The sequence below is a fragment of the Chiloscyllium punctatum genome, chromosome 26, assembly GCF_047496795.1.
Source record: "Chiloscyllium punctatum isolate Juve2018m chromosome 26, sChiPun1.3, whole genome shotgun sequence".
NCBI classification, from domain to species: domain Eukaryota; kingdom Metazoa; phylum Chordata; class Chondrichthyes; order Orectolobiformes; family Hemiscylliidae; genus Chiloscyllium; species Chiloscyllium punctatum.
In genome coordinates, this window is record NC_092764.1 from 40,473,571 (window position 1) to 40,497,590 (window position 24,020).

At 38.5% G+C, this 24,020-nt stretch overlaps 1 protein-coding gene across 1 annotated transcript in view; it reads right to left on the reverse strand.

Annotated features, from left to right (window-relative positions):
* The window catches only part of LOC140496164 (ninjurin-1-like), a 37,135-nt gene that overhangs the window by 5,925 nt on the left and 7,190 nt on the right, over positions 1–24,020 (reverse strand). The window contains exons 2-3 of the mRNA XM_072595682.1: positions 6,487–6,639; positions 5,504–5,604 (exon numbers count right to left, since the gene is read on the reverse strand). Of these exons, the coding sequence (XP_072451783.1) occupies positions 5,504–5,604; positions 6,487–6,639 (254 nt within the window). The remainder of the gene's footprint in view (positions 1–5,503; positions 5,605–6,486; positions 6,640–24,020) is intronic.

Genomic DNA, 24,020 nt, shown 5'->3' on the forward strand with positions numbered 1-24,020 from the left:
CAGAAGTGCTCCCTAACATCTCACTTGAACGGCCTGGTCCTAATTCTCAGTCTGTGATTCCTTGTTTCAGAATTCCCAACCGGTGGAAATAATTTATCTTTATCTACCTTATCTTTTCATGTTAATATCTTGAAGACTTTGATCATATCACCCCTTAACCTTTTTAATTTCAGAGTAAACAGGCCCAATTTGTGTAATCTCTCCATCTAACTTAGACCATAAAGTCCAAATATCAATCTTGTAAAAGTACATTGTTCTCCCTGCAAGGTCAATATATTCCTTCCTAAAGTGTGGTGTCAAGATCTGCAATAAAGTTGGATCACCTAAAATGCCCTTAACACTAAAAGCTTCGAAATCCCTTGTAACTACTGGGGCCATTCCATTTAGCTTTGCATACTAGATTGTCAAAATGTTTTACAGCATAAGAAGATGCCTTTTATCCCATCATGTTCACGCCTGTCAGCACAAAACTTTCTACTCTCATCCCATTTTCCAATACTTGGCCAGTAGCCTTTATCCTACAGCACTTCAAGATATCATCTAAATACTGTGAGTCATACAGCATTGAAACCAGTCCATGCCAACCATAATCCCAAACTAAACCAGTCCCACCTGCCTGCACTTGGCACCCTTTCCAAATATCTTTTAAACATAGTAAACTGTATCCGCATTCACCTCTTCTTCTGGAAGTTCATTGCACACATGAACCATTCTCTTTGTAAAAAAAATGCCTCTCATGTCCTTTTTAAACCATTCTCCTTTGGGGCAGTATGGCAACTCAGTGGCTAGCACTGCAGCCTCACAGCACCAGGGACCCGGGTTTGAATCCAGCCTCTGGTGACTGTCTGTGTGGAGTTGGCACATTCTCCCTGTGTCTGCTTGGGTTCCCTCCAGGTGCTCCGTTTTTCTCCCACAGTGTTCAGGGATGTGAACGTTAGGTGCATTGGTCAGGGGTAAATATAGGGGGCGGGGAGTGCGTCTGTGTGGGTTACTCTTCAGAGGATCGGTGTGGACATGTTGGGCCAAAGGGTCTGTTTCCACACTATAGGAGTTCTATTCTCACCTTAAAAATATGCCCTCAAAGTCTTGAAATCCCCACCTAGGGAAAAGACATCTGCCATTCAACCCATCTATGCTCCTCATGATTTTATAAACCTCTATAAGCTTACCTCTCAACCTCCTACATCCCAGTGAAAGAAGTCCCAGCCTATCCAGCCTCTCCTTATAACTCAAACCTTCCATTCCCAGCAACATCCTGATAAATCTCTTCTGAACTCTGTCCAGCATAATGAGAGAACAAAGAACAAAGAACAAAGAAAATGTACAGCCCAGAAACAGGCCCTTCAGCCCTCCAAGCCTGAGCCAATCCAAATCTACTGTTTAAATGTGTCACCCAATTCATAAGCATCTGTATCCCTCTGCTCCCCACCTACTCATGCATCTGTCCAGATGCATCTTAAATGAAACGACCATGCCTGCCTCTACCACCTCTGCTGGCAACCCTCTGTGTGAAGTACTTGCTGCGTGTATCCCCCTTCAACTTTCCACCTCTCACCTTCACCCTGGGAAAAAAATTGTCTCTATCCACCCTGTCTATACCCTTAATGATTTTGTAAACCTCAGTCAGGTCCCCCCTCAATCCCCTTTCTTCTAATGAAAACAAACCTAACCTACTCAACCTCTCTTCATAGCTAGCACCTTCCATACCAGGCAACATCCTCTTAAACCTTCTCTGCACCCTCTCCAAAGTGTCCACCAATACCCTTCCTATAATAGGGAGACCAGAAGTGGACAGAGTACTCCAGAACAGGCCTTAATATAAGGTCCGAACTCCTGTACTCAAAGTCTGAGCAATGAAGGTAAGCATGCTTAATGTCTTCTTAACTATCCTATCTATATGTGATGCAAACTTCAAAGGATTATGCACCTCAACCTCTCTTGGAGCAAATTATTGCACATGCTGGAATCTGTACTGAAAACTAAAAGTGCTGGAGATCACAGCAAGTCTGGTAGCATCCATGGAGAGAAAACAAGCTAGCATTGAGTCCCCAGGTCTCTGTTCTACAACTAGGAGAAAGTGAGAACTGCAGATGCTGGAGATCAGAGTCAAGAGTGTGGTGCTGGAAAAGCACAGTCGGTCAGGCAGCATCTGAGGCGCACGAGAATCGATGTTTTGTGCATAAGCAATTCCTGATGCTTCATAGATGATTTCTGCAAGGATCTCTGCAATTTCCTCCCAAAATTCCCAAAACGTCCTAGGAGAAACTAGATCAGATCCTAGACATTTAACTACCTTTATATTTTCTAAGACTTCCAGCACTTCCTCTTCTGAAATGTGAACTGTTTTTAAAGCATCAATACTTATTTCTGAGCAGACGAGCCTCCATTTCTTTCTCTACAGTTAAAACTGATGTGAAATATTCTTTTAATATCTCTCCATCTCCTGAGGTTCTACACAAACACATTGATCTTTAAGGGGCTCTATTCTCTTTCTAGTTGCTTTCTTGCTCTTAATGTACTGCTCTTTGGATTATCCTTAACCTTATTTGTCAAGGCTACCTTATATTCTTTCTATGTCTTTCTGATCTCCCTCTTTATACTGTTCACTTGAACCCAGTTGTTTATATCTAATGTATGTTCTTTTTTAATCTTGACTAGAACCTCTATCTTTATTCATCTATTTTTCTGTAATCCTTCCAGCCTTATCTTTCACTCTCACAGGAAAATGACTCTAAACTTTTGTTATTACACTTTTGAAAGCCTCTCACTTATCACAGGTCCCTTTACCTGTGAACGGCCTACTCTAATCAACTTTTGAAAGTTCTTGTCTCATAACCATTAAAACTTGCTTTACTCCAATTAAAAACTTTATTTTTTTATGGAAGGCTTATCCTTTTCTACAAATATTTTACAACATATAGAATAATGATCACTAGACTTCTTAAATGTTGTGATGGTCCCAGCCTCAACCATCTTTTCAGACACTAAATTCCAGACACATACTACCCTCTCGGTGAAAGGATTCTTGCTTAAAATCATTCTAATCTACGACTTTTACATTAAATCTATAATAGCTGTTATTTGATCTCTCTACTAAAGGGAAATGTTTTTTCTTATCTACCTAGCTATAACCCTCAATTTTATGCACCTCCATCAGACTCCCATGATTCCCTGATCTTTCATTCCTCTGTATGCAATGACTTTTGGATGCAGAAATCAATGATGTAATCCATGTCAGCGCATTGATTGCCATGTGTGGATGCTGGTCTCCTCAGGCCTTCTCTACTCTGAGGTGTCTGTCTAGTGATGTCATAGCTGAAATGCTCCACCTTAGGCAACATCCTTGTGAATCTCCTCTGTTCCCTCTCCAGTATAATCACATCCCTTATATAATAGAGTGACCAGAACTATACACACTACTACAGCTATGGCCTAATTATTGTCTTATACAGCTAGATGCTGTGGTCTTTCATTTAAATAGTCAATAAAGTACATTAAAACCAGCCATACTCTTACAGACAACAAAGTTAAAACATTGACAAAAGATAGGCAATAAAATAACCTATTGTTTATAAGACCAAAATACTGTTCAACATTCATCATTTTTCTCCATCCCTGGCAGTCTTAGCTTACTGTCACACACGTAACTCTTCCTCAGTTAAATATAGCTTTTCACTGTTTTACAGATAGGTTTTCTTTCTGATCTAGATGTCCTCATTCCGTAGAATCAAAAAGGTTATTTTTCTACTCCAGATTGTCTTTCACTGTGATTACGTACAATATTTCTGAGCCTAGGCAAGTACACTTCAGATTTCCATTTGCCTTCCAGGTCAGTAGCAGTCATTCTTGACTAGCATGTAATGTCTTGTCCTGCTTTGTACAATGTAAGCGTTTTTTCACAAATTCAGTTTTGACCTCAATGGAGGTCATTGAATGTTGAAGAGAGATCAAAATAACCAATGTCACTCTTTGCTCCAATCTCTCTGAAGTATTAACTTTTATACTTGTATCACAGTTTTAACATATTTTGAAGCAAAGTAAAACACATGGAATATGCAGCATTGCCTAAGTCTTATCAAAATAAGTTTAAGACTTTTAATTTGATTGCTTATGAGTAATGAGTAAGGTTGCGAGTGCAAACATTTCTTGTTCAGTTTGTCCTTGATTAAAGAGCCCCTATTTGATAAACTGTCTATACACTGTCATTGTGCCAAACTAAGAAAACAAAATGAATTAAATCATGGTATTTTTTGTTTACTTTTTTTGGCTAGCGATCACATTTTCTGTTAAGTATTATGATTTCTGCTTAAGAGAATGTTACTGATTGCTGTATAAAATTTAGTGGAAAGCACCATGACCATTTTAGAAAACGTTTGAACAATGATTGATAGAAATCACAGCAAATCACTGCTTCGAATCAAAATGTTAATTATGGAAACCGGAAAACAGACGAGCATCATCTTTATATGGTTATTTGAAAGTCTGTTTCCATTTTTACAAAATCTGCATCATAATGAAATATTGGCAACTTGCTTTCCAAACTGGAAAATTTTCATTATTTTATACATTTTAGATACATTAGTTATTGTTATTCCTGTATCACTTAGCTAGTGGAACTATTAGGAGTATGTTTGACCCTGTCAATAAGAATGATATTCCAAGTCTTCACTTTGGGTGCAATTGACAATCTTGTCAAAACTGCACTGGTTTCCAAAATTACAGTTTAAGTTTCTATGCAAAATTATTTGCATAAGCCAAAGCAAGACAGTGTCATAAAGTTCAGTGCAATTGGACAGCTATTTCAAATTAGAAATACAGTATTCACTACAGCATGGTAACCTGCTTCAGTTTGATTAATGCAGCTGAAAAGGAGTTTGACACTGAAATAACAAGATTGTGAACAATCCAATTCACTGGCGAGTGTGAGTAACTATATATTAAATAAATGACAGTGACTTTTTAAAAAAACATGATAAACCATTTTTTTCCTGTGGTGTGCAATAGCCAGCTGATTTACAAATTAAGTTGTTTCATTATTTAGGTTAAAAATACTTTATGATTAATCTCCTGTCTAAAATATAACTTGACATGATGAGTCTCCTTTGAAGCCTACAGATTGGCACAATTAGCAAAAGTTGTCACATTCATTAATTTGATTTGTAGGTATGGTTAGTTTTGTGCGCATGGCTAGTACTGTGGGCAGGACCAACTTACATTATGAATTTTCTTAAACCAGTGTGAAAGATGCAGGTAACTGATTTGCTCTGATCATTACTCGGCAAACAGATTCAATGATCTTTAGCATTAGGTCAATTTTGGAAGAATGGCACTTTTGTAACACAATTTTATTCCCCTGTTCTTGTTTAGCTATTCCATGCCCCTACACTTACTCAAGAATTGTTTTGTCTGCATTAACTTAACTCTTAATACACAAACTACCAAATGAAAGACAAAATAAATCTTCAAAGACCAAGCTGCATATATATGATAAGAACAAATATACCTGTCACTGAGCCTGCGCTCGGGATCATCACATTCTATGTTCTTTGATCCTTTATAAATTAATAGGGCTGCAACAATCAACTGAAGTATGATAGAGATGCACTGTAAAACAACAAATGTTAACATTTGACACAATCTGTAAATATGGCAATATACAAAATCCTGACGTATTATTTAACATGAATTACTCTAAATATGAAATGATTTATCATTGATATGTACCTGCACTTATCTTTGTTACATATTCTTGTTGCATTTAAAATATATCACTATTATAGTTTAGAGTTAATCTTGCTTTTCTACCCATATATTTCTTACAAGTAAACAGTTTAAGGGGAGATGTGTTGTCTTATTTGACAAGTTAATTCATTTTAAAGAGGTTTTTCAACAAATACTGAATAACCACCCTTAAGACTCCAAACTTCTGAATCTACTAAGAGTGCTCACTGACAGGTTGTTTTAACTGAGTCTTTGTAAATAGAACCAAATTAAATTTATTTAAAACTTTGTTTGTGAGTGTTAATATTGATTTGGCTGAATTAATTCCCCGTTCATTGGTGCTATAGTAATTGAATGAAATTTTCTAGCAATCCAGATAGGATTAGATGTTCAGTATGAGGTCTGAAGTCATGTGTAGATCTGAAAAGCTCAGGGTGCTAATTTCCTTTCTGTGAAGAGCATAAGTCAAATACTTCTGTTTTTACAGTAATGCAGAAGCTTGATAATTATTTTTCTGAATCTATCCTACAAATGAATTCATTTTAACAAGTTGCTGCGAAGGATTTGAAATTAAAATGAATTTGGTTACTCAAATCTAAAGTATTGTCACAAATATGGTTTCTTATTATGTAATGTTGAATTCAATAACGTGCAAATGAAGTACTGTTTTTAGTAGTTGTACTATCAATTGGAATGGATCCTAAATGGTGAGGCTTGAACTCACACTGATAGCATTGTATAGAAATCAGCATTTCACATACATACCAGCAGAACAAATAGGAAATAGTAAAACTGTATTTCTGGGCCTTGTTGCAGAAGGTGCTTCATCTGTGATGCATTTGCAGTAAATAGGGCTATGTCCAGAAAGCCCTGAGCAATGGTCTTTGTTCTGGCATATGTGTTGATATTCCTTATTACCTGGAACAAAAAAGGCCATAAATACAAGATAAAACGCTAGAATTTAACAGAATACCAGGTACCTGAATAAGCCAGGAACTAAAAAGGAATGCAATCCATACCTTTGACTACATTTCTTATTTTATTGAAAGATAGCTCATCCTCTATTTTGTTTATGGTCCACTAATGAGATGGTAATAGTGTGTAGCTTTGGGTGAATGCCATTTCATTAGCATGAATGAAAGAACAGCCAATCATGATGCATGTATAACACTCACGTACTGATACTTCTTAAGCAGCTAATGAGTTATGAACCTGGTGTAAGAATGGAAGGTTTGGCAATATTTCTATGGATTGCTGAATGTGGATGTGCAGAAGATAGATCACAAAAATGGGAATACTATTTGAGGCTCTGAATGAAAAGCCTTTGAAGATAATTGAGAAGCACATCAGTAAGTGACAGGCAGTATGAATTCTGAGGATAGCAGATGTATCCCTAGAGCTTATTTGTTGGTGTAATATAACACCAGGGCATTACTTTTCGTGTACCTGGAAAATTTAGAACTGCTCTTGATGAACTTTCTGGGTCAGACAAATATGACATATGTGATATCTCCTGATCTATTCTAGGGTAGTCACCACTTGAGGAGGTGGGAGGAAAGGCAAATGGAGTGGATATTAATTGGTGTTATGATAAGATTTGTAGCTTAAATCACCAGGCAGTCTCTCCAACCATGTATGTGTTGTTCCTCCACTAAATAAGTGGAAGTTTAATATTACATCTTAAGGTTTTGATTTGTCAATTAAACTCTGCAGAACTTTCTGATTACCAAACAGCACTAGACACACATTCCATATAAGTGAAGGTTGCACCCAGGATTACTGAAAGTCTAGGGATTGGATAAATGATCCATGATTTTAATGCTATTATCACCTTATTTAACAATATGCATGCATCCTATGCCACTCAAGATTCCATCAGATGTACACACCCTGAGTCCACTGATAACCACAGAGGGTTACGAACACAGCCAGCCCATCATGCAAACCAGCCTTCCATTCATTGACTCCATCCATATTTCCCACTGCTTCGGGAAAGCAACCAACATAATCAAAGACCCCTCCTACCCCAGTTCAACTCTCTTCAATCCACTTCCATCAGATTGAAGATATAAAAGTATGCATACATGTATGAATAAATTCAAGAACAGCTTCTTATCTGCTGTTATCAGACTTCTGAAGGGACCTCACAAGTTTTAAATTTAATGTTGATCTTGAACTCTAAGCACCTTCTCTGCAGCTGTAACATTGTATTTTCCACTCTGTTTTATTATCTTAATGCACTTTGTGTGTATGATGTGCCTATATGACTGCATACAAAACAAAACTTTTTACTGTACCTAAGTGTATATGACAATAGTAAATCAAATCAAAAACATTTCTACAGAACGGTGATTCCAATCAACTTGTTAAATATGACCAGTCTTACATTGAGTGCTTTTCCACTGCAAGTAAGAAACCATTCCATCGTTCAATAATTTTATTCTTTATTGAAAGAAATTTTTTTTTTACAGAATTATAAAATTACAAAAGAGATAGTATAACAATCTTATGGTACAACAATAACAACTATACATTAACTACTACTCTACAAAACAAATAAAAAATGCCAAAAGAAAAAAAACCTTCCTATACTACAATTCAATAAGTAATTAGATATAATAAGTTAAATGAAATTAGGTTGAATTGAGCCAAACTAACTTAACTTACAACACACAGTGCCACCCCATCAAAGCTCCCATCATCAGGAGCATCAGTTAACATACCCGTATTTATTCGGGATTCTTCCTTGCAGGGTCCCCGGCCTGCCAGATACAGTCCTCATGGCTATACAAAGGCCTTAATAAGTCTGGCTGACAAGTCTGTGTCGACGTGATTCAGAAAGGGCTGCCACGTCTTATAAAGAAGTTTCGTTTTCTGGTGCACCATACTTGTAAGGAAGTCTAGGGGAACATGCTCCATCACTAACCTGTGCCATCCTGAAAGGCCCGGGGGGTTTTCTGAGACCCAGCTCATCAGAATGTTCTTCCTCGTACAATATGTAAGAACATTAAATAGTTTCTTCCCATGTTCTTACAGAGAAGGCAGGTTTGGCAATCCCAGAAGGAGGGATACTAGATTTGCCTTAACCTCAGTCCCCAAGACCTCCTCCAACACATTTGCTATGTGCCCCAATATCTACGAATCTTATGGCACAACCACAAGCAGTGTGTGAGTACCAACGTCTGTTTTACATTTAGGGCACTTTGGAGATGCTCCTTTTTTGAATTTTGCTAGCCACTCTGGGGTCAGATGGGTCCTGCGGAAAACCTTTAGTTGTATGGTCTTCTACAAATCAAATTCTTTTTCACAGTCTCCTAGATATCCTCCCATCCTCTGACAAAACATCTGCTCCCAATTCTTGATTCCAGAATCTGTAAAGCCTTTCAATATCTTCTGAGGCACTCCTTCCCTGTAAATGATAGAGGGTACGAATCGAGAGAGTGCCTGTGGACAGAAACACTCTTCTCTCCACATCAGACTTATAGGGATGAACCAATAGCATAGTTCTTTTCTGTATAAAGTTCTTGATCTGAGTATAGTGAAAGAGGTCCCTTCTGGATAACCAATGTTTATGACTCAGCTGATCACAAAATATCATGACCTCCCCCTCAAAAAGTCTCCCAAATAGGACACTCCATTGACTCCAAAAACTTAAAGCCATAATCGATTGATCCTGGGCTAAATCCTGGAATTCCTACCATGTGGATGAGCAGGGAGGTCTTATGTAAATTACCCTTGATCTATTGCATCATTGTCCACACTTTGACCGTGTTAATGATGATTGGATTTTTACAATACTCTGTGACAGTTCCCATTCAGTCCATAAATAACAAATTAATAAGGGGACATTTTGCCTGGGAGGCCTCGATATCAAGCCATATTGACCTCGGATCCGGACAAGCCCAATCAATCATACACATAAGACAATAAAGAGCTTATTTGAATATCTCTTGAAGTCTGGGAGGTCTTGCCCCCTACATCCCCTATGGAAGCTGCAGCTTAGCAAACTTAATAAGAAGGCATCTGTGGTACCAAATGAAAGACCCAAGCCCACAATCAAGTCTCTGCAGCGCTTGCCTAGGTAGCACCAGAGGGCACATTCGCATGGGGGAGGAAGAACATTCATTTTGATCAGAGCTATTCGAGCCAACCAGGATATTGGTAGCACCTCCTGACACTTAAAGGCCTTGTCTTATCTTCTTAGCTTTGAAAGGCAGAGTGAATGAAAATACCTAAATATAGGAAATGTCCCTATGACCACCTAAACGGAAATCAAGTTCCATCTTCAAGATCAGGTACACTCATAAGAACCCCCATGGACATGGTCTCCAATTTCAAAAAAATAATTTTATACTCCAAAAAAGAGCCAAATAAATTTGTATTTTATATTAAGTGGGGCACAGACATTGTCGGGTCAGCCAGAAAGAGGAGGACATCATCTGCATAGAGAGTGATTTTATGCTCTCCTATACCCACTTCTGGGATAACTATTTAGGGGTCCTTCCAAATAGTCTCTGCCAACTCTTAAGTAAACAGCAGTGAAGAAAGGGGGCACCCTTGTCGGCTGCCTCTACCAATACTAAAATTGTCTGATTTTATACCATTCGTGAGAACCACTGCCATGGGTTTGCTAAACAACCCACTTAGCGAAGACTATCCCAAGACCAAACTGTTCCAAGACATAAAAACGATATGGCCATTCCACCAGATCAACACTTTTTCTGCATCTAAAGAGACTACCAAGCCATGGATTGACCTTTGCTGGCACGCCTGGACCATATTCAACACTCCTCTGATGTTGTTGGAGGAGCTGTGACCCTTAATAAAACCTGTCTGGTCCTCCTTAACCATAGAGGGCAAAACCTTCTCCAGCCTCAACACTCACAGTTTAGACAAAATTTTAAAATCCACATTTAGGAGCGAGATGGGTTTGCACAAGGCGCAGTCCTCGGGATCTTTCCCTCTCAAGAATAAGGAAAATATTAGCTTCCCTGAGAGAGGGTGGGAGGCAATCCTGACTGTACGAATGGTTATATATGCCCAACATTAGCTCGGCCAACATGTTTTTTAAACTCCTTATAAAACTCACTCAGGAATCCATCTGGGCCAGGCACTTTGCCACTTTGGAGCTGTCTTGCCGCCATTTGTGTTGTCAGAGGGGCATTCAAAAGGGAGGCCTGCTCCAAAGTTATACCTGGAAGATTCATGTTCTCAAAAAAAGATTTCATCCTCGCCAACCTATCCTCACAGCCCTCTGACCTGTATAATTCTGCATATAAATTCCTAAATGCTGCATTGATCTTTTTGGACTCATGAATGGGAGTACCAGCACCCTCTCTAACAGAGATGATAGATTGAGGAGCGCTTTTCTTCCTGACCAGATATACCTGGTTTATCCCCGTGTTCAAATAGTCTTTGCTTCACAAAGAAGACCTCTCTGTTCATTGCCTGGGTGAGCACAGAGTTCAGAGCAGCCCGAAGAGCTGTAATCCACTGTAACTTGGTTACAGATGGTCTGTCAAAATATGCCATCTCGGCTGCCTGCAACCAGGTCTCAAGTATACATTGTTGCTCTCCCCTCTGTCTCTTCCGGATCTCTGAGTGCGAGATAATTATACCCCTTGAGTAAGCTTTGGCAGTCTCCCAGAGCACCAAAGGGTTACTAGTCATAAGCGAATTAATTTCCAGAAGGTCTTAAACTCCCTTGTGAAATACTCAATGAACTTACTGTCTTTCAAGAGAAAAGGATCCATGTGCCAATGCTGTGTACCTGTCCTGTTACCTCTGATCTTAACCTCCAAATACATTGCTGTATGGTCCAAAATGGCTATATTCCCAATCTTACAGGTTAGTACCGAATCCAAAATATGCCAGCAGGGCAAAAAACATATTGATTCTTGTGTGGCACTTGTGGAGATTGGAGAAGAAGGTAAAATCCCTTCTTTTAGGGTGAAGGCATCTCCAAACATCCACCAACCATTTCGATTGTGGGGAGATGCCCAAAAGACCCCTTTGCATCCTATCCACCTTGGGATCCATAAGATGGTTGAAGTCTCCCCCTACAATCATGTGGCACACTCCAAGGGCCATCAGCCTGTAAAGTGCATCAGTTAAAAATTTGAGGAGGTGTGCCAGGGATCAGTAGATATTCAAAATGCCACACTCCTCCCTATGTATTAGGGCCTTGAGGATCGCAAATCGTCCATGCTTGTCCTTAATTTTGTCTATCAACTGAAATGGTAGATTCTTCTGTATTAGTATAGCCACTCCTCTGCCTTTGGAACTAAAAGATGAGAAGAATACCCAGCTGAGCCCTCCTTGCTGTATCGTTAGATGCTCTTTATCATCTAAGTGAGTTTCTTGTAGCAGAGCAATATTGACCCTCTCCTTTCTGAGATTCAACAGCACTTTCTTTCTTTTAACCGGTGAGTGACTCCCCTTTATGTTCCAGATGTACCATCTAAATGAACAACTCATCATAACCAACCAAAGTGGCCCATGACTCCTCAAGAGGAAGAACTTTACTTATAATGCACTCAGTGAAGACAAGAAAAGATTCATAAAATCTAAAAAATATAACTACAAACACTACCAAAGCAAAAATTATAATAAATAATCCTAAAATAATCCAAAAGACAAATAACTGGAGACTTACCCCCTTGCCCACAAGGGGCACATGCCCTACTCACTAACACCTCCATGGCTCCTTCCGACTGAAGCTGCGCTCCAAACCCAGGCAAAACAGAAACAAAGAAAACATATATCTCATGCACATGGAAATTAAAAGTGGGCATCCAATCCATCCTACCCATACATTGTCGTCAATAAAGTAAATGACCACCCCAACTGAAAAAAAACCAAGGACTAGCAAAAATAACAAGAAAGGGAAAGAAGAAACAACCCCACACATAACAGGAGCAAAGCCAGGCGCACAAAGTAAACAACAGAGAGAACTTAGTTATTGTAACACATAGTATTTGATCCAACTACATTGCACTTGACCCAACCAGTCTATTTTATAGCATGTAGGAAATCCTTTGTCCTGCCTGCTGAATCAAAATTATGCACGGACCCTCCATGGCTGAAGCTCAACATTGCCGGGTACGTTACAGAATATTGAATGTTCAAGTCTCTCAGTCTCTTCTTTACTTCATCATTAGATTTCCTCTTTCAGATCACAACCCCAGAAAAGTCTTGCAAAAACATGATTTTCAACTCCTTGTAGATCAGGGCCTGAGGATCTTTCCGCAGTGTTCTGGAAGCTTCCATATCCATTTGTTTGTCTCTGTAACATTGAAATTGAGCTATGACCAAGTGGGGTTGCTGGTCTGATCCGGGCCTGCGCACCGTGACCTGGTGAGCCTGCTCCACTCACATCCTACCCAATTCGGCTCCGAGTCACAGGAGCTGCGGGAGCCATTTCTCCAGGAAGCTGACTAGCTGATCATCTTCCTCTTGTTCTGGCAACCTGATAATGCAGATATTCTTTCTCTAATCTCGATTTTTGAGGTTGTCAACCTGCTTGATTAAGGCCCGCACCTGTTTCCCAAGGGCCTAAATCTGCCCCGTCGAGGATTCCACCTCAGTTGCCAACACTGCGGTTCACTGCTCCACCTCCTCCACAAGCTGCCCAAGATGTTGGATCTCCTGCTCATGCTTTTGTAGCATGGCTGAGATTGGCTCCAGTCTGGGCCAGGACTCCTCTAGTGCTCATTCAATCTTCTCTCAGAGTTTGACAAACTGCGATACCAAACTCTGCTGCTCAGGTAAGTTCAAAGGCATCTCAGCGGGAATTGGCATTTAGGCCACGGATGCGCCCGTTACTGGAGGGGGGTACCCTGCATGTTGCGATCTTCTCTGAATGTTAAATGTGATATTTAAAAATCCTGGGGTCTTTATACTGCCGTTTATTAGGACAATGACTAGTTAAGAAAGGGTGAAAGCACCACTTTGCCTGGATTGTGGAGCGGAGCTCAGCAATGCAGACCTGTTAGATTGCCACCATCTTAAATCTGTACCCTCCCCCCCCATAATATTTAAAGAAAAAACAATTTTCACATTTAGTTTCAAATGATGCAACCCCACTCTCTTCTTGGATAACCCAAAACTAGGATCAAGCTTTGTGCAATGTGTTCATTGTCTTTAATCTGGATGTCCTAAAGACTTATCAATACTTTTGGAAAGCTATCAGCAGTGGGAAAGGGGAACAAGAGGATGTAGTGTTTTTTTTTAGAAATGGGGAATAGGTTTTCAGCATTTCAACTAGCTCTTCATTTCTGTAACATTTGTGTCAATCTTTTTCTCTCAATTAGTAACTGTTGAAAGATTAACAAGTGACTGTAGCATTTCTGCACATGACTTCCTTTTGTTGTGATTAAATCACAATGTCACATTTCTGAAATGACTTGTCAGGTTATGTCCAGAAACACTCATCATTTTGAGAACTTCAGGAACTGTCCTTATCAAAGTAAAATATCCTTAGTTTATTCATTTCCTAGCTGTCACAGTATATTTAATATCAAAACAGTTACTTACTCAGTAAATTCTTAAGCAGCAAATGGAGTTGATACTTTACATGATATAGATGCTGTCATGAGCCCTGCTGTACGCATAACTAACCAATAATCTGCACTTCTTCCAGGCAACACCAATTGCAAGAACTTTGTGTAAAGGATGCCCTAATGAAATAATTGTAAGAGATCAAATAATTGCTTACCTGTGACAAATCCTGCTTATTTCCATTGCCTGAATGGATTTAGTCAGAGCTGCATCTCTGATAACAAAGATTTAATCCTGACAGGTTTGAGTGTCTATTTACAATGTTGCAAAGCTTATAGTCTGCAGTCCCGATTCTCTCACATTCAGAATTGCTAATTTCTTTCATAGCAGACTTCACATTCTGAATGAACAAGATTATAATTTCACTGTCCATTGTTTTATCAATAGGGTTAGACAGTGCCAAAGCAAGGAAGTAATGTAACATGTAGAAAACACTGGTTTGACTTCCAGTGGCATATGGTCTTCATATGGAAAGTTGTGGAAGCATTAGATAAGGTGCAGAGAACATTATGAAAATGTTTTAGGGATGAGAAATTACTGTGTAATTTAGATAGATGAAAGAAGTTGGGAAAGTTCAGTTTGGAGAAGAGAAGGTTAAGAAGAGATTTCAAAAAGGTGTTAAAATTCACCACAGGTGCGACCAAAATAGATTTGAGGTAACTGGCAAATGAAGCCACAGTGACATGATGAAATACCTTTTCATATGGTGAATGGTTAGGGCCTAGAATGCAAGACTTGTGAGTATGGTGGAGGTTAGTTTGGTAAAGGAATTCAAGATGGAATTGGTTTGTCGGTTGGAGAGGAAGAATGTGCATATACTTCTGGTCCAGTAATGGAGAAGGTAGGGGAGTAAATTGTTCTTTCAGATATCCATATTGTGATGTTAAATTGTTTCTTAAGAATGATGTCCTTTTCAAGTGTTAAGCTTTCTATATATGAAAGATCTCCTGACACCATTCCCAAAATTACTTTATCCATTTTCAATTATTTCCCCTTTGTTCTTCTGCCTGCCGTTTAGTTTAAATATTCCAAATTATTACCTCTCATATATATGTAAGACCATGTCTCAGATATCACTTCTTTCAGGTTGAGAAACTCAAGTCCTTTTTCATCTTTTCTTTAAATACAGATCCCAAATGCTAAAAACTAAGCTTCTAGCTTTTGTCTATATACCATATTTTCAGCGCTTGAATGTCTCCTTTGTTTCTCAGCAAACAGACTTTAATACACTGCTGATGATCCACAGCATTGTACAGTCTGATCACAACTCCTTCTGATTTGTATTCAATGTTTTGGCTTGGTAATTTAATACTCTATTAACATTCTTGTTTCTTTCCTGCATTGGTTGGACACAGAGTTTTAATTCTGATATGATTTCCAGATTACTTTCAATCTCATTCTTGACTATTTAAAGCATAACTTATTTGTCTTCCCTACATGCAGTACTCTCAATTTGCCTGTGCTCTGTAAGAGACTTAGTACCGAAAAGGATGAAGTGACACTGCAAGATAAGCTTTGGCCATTTGGCTAAAAAAGGATTGTACTTGGATGGAGCTAGCAGGTTTCAATGTTATTGTTCTAAGAGTGAAGTTCTATGTAGCTAAACAAATAATATATAGTTACTCTTAAATCTAGTCTGAGATCTCAGTAGATACCACATTAATTCAAATGCAATGTAACTAAATACAATGTAATTAATGATTAACAATTAAGTATGGTGCTATAAAGCTATTCTGTTCAATAAGACTGAGTCTCTTTTCTGAATTTGTATCAACATTCTTTCCACTTGGTATCAGTAACTTAGACTAAGACCAATAAGAAGGATTGGTGGCAGGTGATCAATTCAAAGCATTTCTGATAGTACCATTGGATGTGATAATAACAGATCACTTGACTTAGAAATATATGCACAGCCTTTCTGTGCTGACAGGCCAAAGTCCCGGAACTCCCTCATGAATTGCATTTTGGGTCTACCTACACAAGTGGACTGCAGTGGTTTAAGAGGATAGCTCATCAGCACCATCTCAAGGGCAACTTGGAATGGGGAATAAATTTTGGCCCAGCCAGTGATGTCCACATCTCGTGAATAAATAAATAAGAAAAGCCGCCATTGTGGCAGCAAGTGGGCATCACTGTCTCATATAATATGCAAGTAGTTGGGATCTTCTACAAAAGCCACAGCCATCTAAGGCGAAGAAAAGAGATAACATTTCGAGTAAGAAAATTGTGAGTATATCTTTAAATATTCACCAGCTGAGAAGCACATAGAACCAGTCTGTATTCCTGAAGGCCCTACCCAATAACTAAGAAGGGTATTGAAGCAATATCAGGACCAAGCCTGCTATTAAAAGCTCAAAGCAGCTGGAAAGTGAAAACTGCTGAAAAACCTGTGAAGAGTACACAAAGTCTTGTCAAAGTTAGAAAGAGAAAACTCCAAATCATAAATCCAGGCCAAATTGGTCAATTCAGCAAAAGTATTTGCCTCTTCAACAAAGAGTTAAAATTCTTACGTTAAAGGATGAATTCTAGGCTGAGAAACTAAAAGAAGGCTTAAATTTGTATATTTAGGAAATGAGTATTGTTATAAATATTTGACCATGTCAGGAAAAAAAAGGGAAAATAGACTTCGAAAAGAAAATTCTTTAAGAAGGTCATTTAACTGAGAATGCAGTTCAATTAGTCAAGGTGAAAAAGTCCAAGGCAGAAGAAGAATTTACAAAAAATCATGCTTTTGAAGTAAAGATTAATTGTACAACACAAATTGTCTTGGAGATGCAAAAATAGCGCGATACCATTCTTTTCAACATTAAAAGACACCAATGTCACAGAAAAGAAGCAAAAAACACAAATTCTCAATGCTTTTAAAAAGAGTGTAAAACCCAGTCAAAAGAAGGGAAAATGATGGCAATTTACAGTTTTGTCCTCTGTCATGGGAAAATTAAAAATACAGCATTTTTTTTATTTAAAGTACTTCAATTTGAAATTTTTTTTGAGCCAAAGTAAGAGGCTAATTCTGGAACAATTAGACTTTTTTAACATTAACTTGCAGAAATTAAAAAAATGTTTCTGAAAAGGAAAATAAGATAGAAGTAAAAAAATGTTCTTTAAAACGACAAAGCTTTTTCATGATCAAGAATTATTAACAGTTCAAGTTCGTTATCCTGAAATTATAAAAAATATAATGTTGAAAAGGAAGCTCTCAGTTACATGGACCTATGAGAGACTTCCAGATTGCATACTTGGTTCTATAGTTCTTACAGAGACTGATCCTAAAATATTGGTCTCACAGTAAGATAAAAAAGCAATGACAAGAATACAACATAGATACACTGGTTTCATATTCATCTGATGAGATTTGCATTTAAGACCAAATATATTTAAGGATATTTATAGATATCAGTAGGTATCCCCTTGAGAGAGTCACTTGCCAGCGAATTCTTTATCAGCTGGTCAAACTCAGTTCATAGATTAAAGCAACACAAATATAATGGCCAGCAATACAAATAAGGCTTAATCTCATTAAAGGCTAACAGGAAAAGGGTCCTAATGTCTCACCATACATTGCTACTGTATTGAAGGCTGGTCGGTAAAGAAATCTGATGGCAGAATTATGAAACTTTATTTCGAACATAGGAAATCTTTCACAACGGTTGAAAACTGTTTTTCAATGATAGACTAGTTATCCCTCCTTGACAACAGACATCCAGGACACTTGGGTTTCACCAAATGTTGAGCCACAGCTGACATCTCAAAATGATAGCCACAAATCATGAAACAGATAGGACATTTTATAACAGACGTGAAAGAAGAGAACCATTGATTTTTTTTTACTACCGTTCCTACTAGATCCTGGGAATGTGCAGGGACTGACCTATTTGTGTTTGAAGGTTCTTATCTTCTAATGGCCGACAATCTCTCTCAATGGATCCAAGTAAAGAGATTATACCGACATGGAATAATGCAATTCATGGAGTCCTAGTTGTTGTTATCCAATAATGGACCACAATTTGCCAAAGAAATTTTCAAGAACTTCGTGACAATTTTAGAGTTTCAAAACACTTGTTCACAGTGATATCTTCAGTGAGATAACAAAACTAAATGTGGACCCCAGTCAAAAGCCACGTAAAGGAGAGCTTTGACTCCATCACAGCTTCACTAAACTAACATCTCATTGCACTCCAAAGTAACTTTTCATCAGTGGGACAACAGATGAGAAAAAAAATCCTTACTATTGTTTCAAAGTGGTCAATGCCACAAATGGGCCCCATTGATTTTAAAAAATGCTGTCACAAAGAGCATAAATTATGTCATGAATAACTAGCTAATGACACCAGATGGTTTTGTATCAGTCCATTGCCATGACAGGAACAAGGTCAAATGGTGTGGATCAAATAAATCAATAGGAATGGTACTGTTATAAAACATGCTCCAAATTAACAATGATTGTATCTCATTAACAGATCAGAAGGAATAGTGTGTTGAATTTGCAGACATCTTACCTTACTAAAGCATCATGACCCACTAGGAATAAATGCAATGAACTTAATGAGTGATATCAAGAGCCTGATCAGCTGCAATCAATGTCAACAGGAGGTCAACAACTACATCAGCTATCTTCAAATGATCGAAAAACAAATTCTCCCATTTCAAAGCACTGCTCGACCAGAAAGGATAGTAAAACACTGGAAGCAAAAGAATTTATAAAGTCAGAGACTGAGGGAGAGACGGGGTAGTGGTAATCCTATCTGGCAAACCTGTTTTACTTATTAGAAACAATTGCATAAAGAATTTAACAACCAGCTAAAGAACTTGTGGGAAGGTGTTGAATGAGACAGCTAGTACATGACATCACAAGATAAGCCTATACTAAACAAGATATAAAAGATTGTTCCTGGGAGAAGTTAACCACTTTCTATTGTAGTGCTAAGTTTCATGCAGCTAAATACTAATGTGTACTTACTCTTAAAGCCTAGCCCGAAGACTCACAAGAGACTACCATGGCAATTGTTGTCAATGTCTTACAAATTGTCCTCATATTCTTCCACAACACTCTGGGATAAATATAATCCATCACTGGGATTTATTTGTTTGAAGCCTTTTTAGTTGTCTAGGACTTCTATCTCATTTGTATAATGTTTTGTATTTTGGCTTTGCACTTATTTTAAAATGTCAAAAAAGTCTAGTAGTCAAAGAAAGAACTTGCTTTATTCTTTCATATTTTCAGGGCACGATAAATAATTTAAAAGTGCAGTCACTGTAATGTAATAAACATGGCAACCAAGGTGGACACTGACACATTTCACAAAAGCAGTGACATTAATGACCAGATAGCCTGATTTTTATTGTATGGATCGAAAGATTCGATTACTTACAGTGTGGAAACAGGCCCTTCAGCCCAACAAGTCCACACTGACCCTCCAAAGAGCAACCCACCCCCCCCCCCCCACACACACCTAAAATTATAGGCAATTTAGCATAGCCAATTCACCTAACCTGTGGGAGGAAACGTCTTTAGACTGTGGGAGGAAACCGGAGCACCCGGAGGAAACCCACGCAGACACGGGGAGAGTGTGCAAACTCCACACAGACAGTTGCCTGAGGTGGGATTTGAACCTGGGTCTCTGGTGCTGTGAGGCAGCAGTGCTGACCACTGTGCCACCATGCTGCCCAGAATTTCATCTCAATTACTTGCTTGACCCACATGCTAACTTTAGTGCACATGGACTCCCAGATCCCTCCATGCTCGTTCTTTTTAGATTAGATTAGATTCCCTACAGTGTGGCCCTTTGCCCCAACAAGTCCACACCGACCCTCCGAAGAGTAACCCACCCAGTCCCATTTCCCTCCGACTAATGCACCTATCGCTATGGGCAATTTAGCATGGCCAATTCACCTGACCTGCACGTCTTTGGACTATGGGAGGAAACCAGAGCACGTGGGGAGAATGTGCAAACTCCACACAGACAGTCACCCAAGGCTGGAGTCGAACCTGGGACCCTGGTGCAGTGAGGCAGCAGTGCTAACCACTGAGCCACCCCAGTTGTTTAAAGGAAACATTTTTTTCACCAAGATACTCAAAGAACTCCCCAAGCTCTTCTCCAAGTATGGACATGTGGAGATTGGGGATGCCTTTAAGAGAGCCCCATTAAATATGGAGCACATTCTCATCACTGCACTGAAATGTCAACCTAAATCATGTGTTCAAATTCTGTAACAGGTGTAGATCAGATTTAGCAGTCAGAGTGCTACCATCGAACTATTTTCCAAATCTAACCTGTCAAATGGGGAACTTTACAAACATAACATTTGTAGTGGCTCAGTGGTTAAAATTAAGCAGGAATAGTTCTTGTATTCTTTTTGTTTGCCTGGCAATATTTGTTCCAGATGGTTCTGAATCTTAATGGCATTTTTGTCTACTTGTCAATTTCTTTTGTATCAACGTAAATGCAATTGGTTACACAGATCAAAGAACCTGGGAAAATGTCTGAAAGCTGTTCAGCATATTTTCTGCATAAGTGCTCTTTGACATGAGGTGAAGTAAAACTGCCCTGACATCTGTTAGAGGCTGTCCAGAAATAATATTATGGAATATTGATGATGTAATTAATGCCACATTAAAAGTGCTATATAAAATATCATTGACTGCAACAGAAGTATTGAAATTTTACAGGGTAATATTCCGATTTGATTTTGGGAATATGCATTCTATGAGATCAGATCAAGAAAAATAAGCACTGAAACTGTGGTGACAAGCAGCAAATCCATTAAAACTGCAATTGTACTTCTTTCATTGAAATAAATGGGAAACATAGCCTGGTCTGAGTATATCAGCAGAACCTGTAAAAAGAAGATTGTCAGCACAAAATTGGTTGATTTTTTTTAGATTTTCTTAGAACAGATTTTGATGTTTTCTACGATAGTTATAGACAAAAGAGTAAGCAGTAAGAAACACTGCTTCCACTTGAAAATGCTCAGTCAATGGTGTTGACCAATGTTTGTCAAACGTGATCCCTGTCTTCAAACCAGGATTTACATGATGACTTTGTAATTCTTTCACTACACATACAAACATGTGTAGAAGGCATAGCCTTTAAACCTGTTGTATCATTAAATTAGATCATGTTTAACCTGCACACCTCAAACCCAATTTACCTATTTTAGATCTATCTTTCATGACATCCTCACCGAACAAAGCATCTTCTTGAGTTTTGAAAATGGTCCAAACATTTACAGGTTTTGGGTAAAGACAGTCCCAGATTCCTATTGCCCTTTACATGAAAAATGTTCTTCCTGATTTTACTCTGCATACTTCACACTTAACTGCAGTTAACAATTTAGTTACAACAAATGTCAGGGTTAACAAATCTTGACATAAGAGATGTTGTACCCTATCTTTTCTTTAAATAAACATTCTAATACATGACTGACTTTCTTCAATACTTTTGTCCAATTGTCTACTCTCATGATTGCCCAAAAATTCTTTTCAATATGTAATCAATTCCATTAGCTATTTTCTTAAATAAAGTTGAGGCAATAATTTTGAGGGTTACGGACAAGAGTAAATGGGTGTTGTGAATATCCTTCTATTAATTCACCAGATTTCTTTGTAAAATGAATATTGTTCTTAAAATTTGCTGAACAAAAAAAATCCCTTTGCTTATGACAAAGAGTCAGCAACTTCTGTGAAAAAATATCAATCCAGAGGAATTGTTAGGGATATTTACTGTCTCCAAGGTATTAGATAACTTTTAAAGCTACTACAAACACTGAAACTTCTTATTTACTTATACAATTCTTTTGTATTGTTTTATTATATAATATTGTAATATTGTTCTCATTGTTTATTTGTGTCTGTCTAACCAGCTTTGTAACAGCCTTACATACCTGCCTGTCAGCCATTAAACCTAGTTGTTAAATAGACTGTTCAGTTACATGAAGACCCTCGGTTGAAACTCATGACTCTGATTAGATGTCATTCTTGAACCGAAGGATGGCTAATGACAACAAAATCTAATGACGTGTAATTGAGGAACCTCCTATCAAGGCACAATTTGGCTTGCAGCACAAAAAGTATTGCACATACTCTTCTGATATGGATCTTATTGTACAGCAACTTGTTAAGCTTGTTAGTATGGATGCTAAGAGTGTGTGTTGTAGAGTACAGAGTAGGCAGAATGTCCATCAATGTGGAACGTTGATTAAACTCCATTGATGCAATTTTTCACTTGAATGATTCAACTAATGCTTTTTATTAGAGTCACAGAGTTGAACATGCATTCAGCCACATGGTGAACTCCCATCAATGCTAATTAAAAGGATCATCAACCACTTTAATTGATTACCACTGGCTATTGTTGAGTTGGTGGGTGGGTTGTTCAGTTTAGTGGTTTGTCCTGCTATTTCGTGAAATCTGCAGTGAGTGATGTCACATGTGATGAAGGTTTTAGTTTTCAAATCATACATTCTGCTCACACTTGCTCCCAGTCAAGGGTGCTGCAGGTTCCATTGTTATGAAACATGACAAGGATAATGAGCTAAGGCAACACAGTGTAGTTCAAACTAGAAGAAGAGAGAAAGCAGGGAGGTGTGAGAGAAGGACATTCATATCCACCCAGGGTCTTTAGGAATAAATCGCCAACCTCACCATTAGCTAAGAACAATATACACGATGTCTCTGCACAAAGACTTCATAAATGCTGCAGCTGTTTTCCCTTGTGCTCCTTAACAGTGACTGGGAACCTTTTGGCAAGCCTGTCAATGTTCACATCACTCCTATGAGTGCTCATCAGTGACTTTCTGTATGTTGTCTAATAGAGGTCCTCATTTGAGTCTTCACAACTGAGCTCATGTTGCGACCTCACATGATCTGCCATTTCCTTTCCATAATATTATGTTCCAGATCACTTGCACCTAGTGTCAAACTGTGTGAAACTTTTACTTCTAAACTACCCTCTAAAGTGTGTGGAATTGTCAATATTTGAGCATGTATGAAATCAAGCAAAGGAAGTTCTTCCTCTACTACATCTTGTTCCTGCACAATTGTCTCATCAGGCTGCAACTCGTCTGGTATTTAACAGAAAAAGGAGTAAGCAAGGATGGTTGTTTCAGCTTCCCTTTGACCACTGCTTTAGTGTGACTGTTAAATGGAGTAAGGATATATATTTATTGTCACCCCCTGTCAGTTAGATGCTGTGGCCTGTTATGCACCATGTTCTGAGAAGGAAGTGTATCAGTGAATGTGCTTTGGGTCACCTACCTGATATGCTTGAATAGCTAACAGTGTGTACAGGCTGTGAGCTGTAGGTTTGGTATTTGCAGCATCCTAGCTTAATTCTGAAGCAAGGTATAAATTGGCACTGAGAATGATAGTAGCTGATTGAGGTTAGTGGGTGGTGAATGGAGCAGCTTATGAAGCTAGTAATGTCTGTGTAAGAAAAAGCATTGAAGATGAATTTGCTCACCTTGACCATACATGTAAACTCATTCAGTTGTATCAGGCACGATATCTTGGTTCTTAGAGTTTACATTGAAATGGGTATCTGTTGTCATTACCTTCACAGTTGGTCTGGTGAGCTGTCTGGCTCCACGTCTATAAAGGAGCCCTCATCTCTTCTCCATCCAATCTACCAAGGCCCCCAGAGCTGTTACTGATAACCTTCCAGTATGGTCTGCACAATGTTTCATTATTAAACAGTGTTCTATCTGCTCAGAATATCATCTTCAGTCGCTTATGGCTCCTG